We start from the raw sequence: 4208 nt of genomic DNA on the forward strand, positions 1-4208 counted from the left end.
AATCAAAAGATAGATTTTGATCACTCAAGGGAACACATGTTTTGCAAGTATTGCAAGAAACCTGGTTACCTAATTGAGAAATGCTACAAACTCCATGGGTACCCACATAATTTTAAGTTCAACAAGGGGAAGAGGTTAGCTGTAACAGTATCTGCTGAATCTGCTCAATTTCAGCCATGTACAGAAAGTCATGTCCTAGCTCACCTCCCACTGTTCCTATTGTTGGACCTACTGTTGTACCTGATGACAGGGTCTCCTCTATACCTAGTTTGAGTCAACAACAATTCTCTCAACTCATGTCCCTGCTACAGCAGACTTAAATCAGTCATGCTCTTGAGCCTCAATCCAATCTGATGGGATCTGCTAACTTTGCTGTTAGTTTTCTTTCCTTGCCTATTTATACTGATGATGATTCTCATGCTTGCATGTTGTCTAGTGTATGTAGAGATGTATGGAATATAGATAGTGGAGCTACTGATCATATGACTTCCAATAGAGAAATCCTTTCTAATTTGACTCCTCTTCCTACTCCTTACTTGGTGACCTTGCCTAATGGCTGTAAGGAAAAGGTTACTTGTATTGGTTCTTTTACTTTACTTCCATCTTTCACACTTCATCATGTCTTGGACATTCCTTCTTTTCAATATAATCTGATCTCTGTACACAAACATATTCAACAATTTCACTGCCTTGTCTTGTTTACTTCTATCTCATGTATTTTGATACAGAACCTTTCCATGAGGAAGCTTCTGGAACTTGGTAAAATGGACCAAGGACTCTACAAGCTTCTTCATGATCATCAACTCAATATAACATCTAACTTTGTTGTTTCTGTCTTTAGAAATAATGTGCAAGATACCTCCATTTCTGACCATTCTAGTAAGACTACACACAATAAGGCTGCTTTACATACTGTTCCTGTTATATTGTAATGATAAGCAGAGTCTAAATAAAAATGATGTTCTTTGGCATCATAGATTAGTCCATATTCCATTTCTAAAATGAAAACCATCTCTTCTATTTCTGCTGAATTATCTTCCAAGCAATCTTTTATATGCCCTGTATGTCCTCTTGCTAGGCAGGCAAGATTGCCCTTTTCAGCTAGTTCTACTACTTCTGCTACCTTGTTTGAGTTAATTAACATTGACACATAGGGTCCCTACCATACTCAGACTTATTCTGGAGCAAAATACTTTCTTACCATTGTAGATGACCATAATAGAGATACTTGGACTCATTTGTTGCATGCTAAAGTAATGCATTTACTATGTTGAAGGAAGGCTTTCATCTCCATGGTAAAACACAATTTAACCTTTCTGTTAAAACTTTTAGAAGTGATAATGCCCTGGAAATTGGACTTTCCAATTCTGCCTTACAATACTTCTCAGATAATGGAATTATTCATCAAACTACTTGTTCTCACACACCTCAACAAAATTGAATTGTTGAAAGAAAGCACAAGCACTTACTTGAGACAGCTAGAGCCTTGATGTACCATTCTAAGTTACCAACAAAATTTTGGGGAGATTTTATTTTAAAAGACACATATTTAATAAACATATTTCCCTCTACCATCTCACATAACAAATCTCCATTTGAAGTACTTTATGTCAAGTTGCCGTCTTATTCGTGTCTTAAGCCTTTTGGGTGTCTTTGTTGTGCAACTGTGCCCAAATGTGAGAAAAATAAGTTTGATCCAAGAGTTGTACCTTGTTTTTTTATTGGTTATCCATTTGGTAAGAAAGCTTAAAAGTTGTACAACTTATCCACCAAGTGTATCCTTGTCTCCAGGGATGTATTATTTCATGAATCTGTCTTTCCTTTTATGTTGTCTTCTTCTTCTTCTTCTTCTTCTTCTTCTTCTTCTTCTTCTTCTTCTTCTTCTTCTTCTTCTTCTTCTTCTTCTTCTTCTTCTTCTTCTTCTTCTTCTTCCAGCTGCCTTCCCCGCCCTACTTATGTACCTATTTCACCTGCTGTTGGTGATCCTCTTGTATATACTGATCATCCCCATGCCTCTCCTGTTAATACACCTTCTACTTATACACATTCTCCTAATAATCCACCTTCTGTTGATACCTCTCCACACTCTGTACCTTCTGCCTTTCCTCCTAATACTGTTATTCCTTCTTGTCTTTCCTCTATGTTTGCTATTTCAAGCTCTTAGTCTCTCCCTGCACCTAGAAAGAGCAGCAGAAATCACAACCTGTCCTCCCATCTTAGAGATTTTGTTGTGCAACTTCCTCCTTCCATTTTAAGCTCCACTACTTTATCCCTCTCTGCTGCACACACAGCTGAAGCTGAGCCTCATTTTTATTCTCAGACAACTACCATTTTAGTTTGGCAGGAAGCCATGAGAAAAGAATTTGAGGCCTTAAAAGCTAATAACACTTGGTCCATAGTTGAATTGCCTAAGGGTAAGAAGCCTATTGGATGTAAATGGGTGTATAAAATTAAGTATAAGGCTGATAAGAGTGTAGAAAGATATAAGGCAAGGTTGGTAGTGAGAGGTGATACACAAGTTGAAGGAATTGACTTTCATGAAACATTTTCTCCGGTTGTCAAAATATGCACTATTAGGTGCTTAGTTGCTTTTGCCATTAAGAAAGGGTGGTCTTTGTATCAGTTAGATGTGAATAATGCCTTCCTTCATGAGGATTTAGATGAGGAGGTGTATATTAATCTTCCTCAAGGCCTCACAGTTGTTTCCTCTTCTCAATTTGCTTCTCTTTTGGTTTGTAAATTGCAAAAATCTCTTTACGATTTAAGGCAAGCCTCTAGGCAATGGTATGCCAAGTTGTCCCAAACACTTTGCACTAGGTCAGATTCCTTTACTGTATTTCTTGTTGTCTATGTGGACGACATTATTCTCACTGGGGTTGACCCTCACGAGATCACTGTCCTAAAAATGTTTTTAGATGATCAATTTAAAATCAAAGACTTAGGATTACTCAACTATTTTTTGGGAACTGAGCTATTGTATGTTGATTCTGGGGTGCTTCTTCATCAGAAGAAATTTTTTTTTGAACCAGTTGCTGAATATGGCTGTTCTGATGCTTTATTGTCTCTTCTCCACTTGAGCTATGTCTCAACTCAAATTTGATGTTGGGGACTTGCTGCCCAAGCCTGAACCCTACAGAAGTTTGGTTGGTAAATTGAATTTTGCTCACTCATACTAGACCAAATTTATACTTTGCCGTTCAAAACTTGAGTCAGTTCCTTAAATCACCTCATGTGCCACATATGGTTGCTGCTATACATGTTTTAAGGTATTTGAAAGGTACACATGATGTTGGGGTTTATCTCAATGATTCTTCTGACTTCTCTTCACAAGCTTTTTGTGACAGTGATTGGGATTCTTGCCCTGACTCGCGCAGATCAGTTTCTGGTTTTTATGTGTCTTTAGGGCGTAGTTTGATTAGTTGGAAATCAAAGAAACAAGCCGTAATCTCTTTGTCTTCTATTGAGTCAGAATATCGAGCCATGAGTAAAGTAGTGGCTGAGCTTGCATGGTTGGTTCGTTTGTTGGCAGATTTGAGTCTTCATCTGTCCAGTTCTATCCCCGTTTTTTGTGATAGTTTGGATGCCTCCACATTGCTACAAAACTTGTTTTCCATGAGGGCACAAAATATATTAAGGTTAGTTGCCACTTCATTCGCACAAAGTTGGCAGATGGTCTTATTTCCTTACATCATGTTCCTACATCTTCTCAACTTGCAGATATTTTTACCAAGTGTTTGACAGGTGGACAACACAGGTTGCTGCTTGGTAAGTTATGCGTGTCACCACCCTCCAACTTGGGGGGGGGGGGAGTGTTGGAGTTACTTGATTTGGGCTTTGTTCATAGTTGAGTTAGAATTAGGTGCTTGGCCCGTTGGCCCAGTTGTATTTATTAGCAGATACGATCCATTTTCTTTTTTTTGATTGGTTGTTGTATCTTTCATTCCAGCCCAATATAATTGAGGAGAATCAGATGTTTTTGTACACTTTCTACACAAGAGAATAATAAAAGAAAACTCTCTCGAAAGTTCTCTGTAAACATGAACCCTAAATACGATCTTCTTCATTTATGTTCAATCTGCAAATCTTAATATTTTTTTCATCGGCATCCCATAAAAAAGCACCATTGACTTCAATAACATAACCAGCATGTGAACCGTTCAATTCTTACACCGTCCTTCAACCATCAAAACCCCAAAATATAGCGCATT

General features: G+C 37.9%; 1 protein-coding gene across 1 annotated transcript; it reads left to right on the forward strand.

The window, feature by feature from the left end:
• The first annotated feature begins 353 nt into the window (after positions 1–353).
• LOC109238214 lies at positions 354–3100 on the forward strand. The gene is made up of 4 exons (XM_019404639.1): positions 354–569; positions 729–928; positions 1936–2116; positions 2165–3100. The coding sequence occupies exons 1-4, from the start codon at positions 354–356 to the stop codon at positions 3098–3100; spliced, it is 1533 nt and encodes a 510-aa protein (XP_019260184.1).
• The last annotated feature ends 1108 nt before the right edge of the window (positions 3101–4208 follow it).

The sequence above is a fragment of the Nicotiana attenuata genome, unplaced genomic scaffold, assembly GCF_001879085.1.
Source record: "Nicotiana attenuata strain UT unplaced genomic scaffold, NIATTr2, whole genome shotgun sequence".
NCBI lineage: Eukaryota > Viridiplantae > Streptophyta > Magnoliopsida > Solanales > Solanaceae > Nicotiana > Nicotiana attenuata.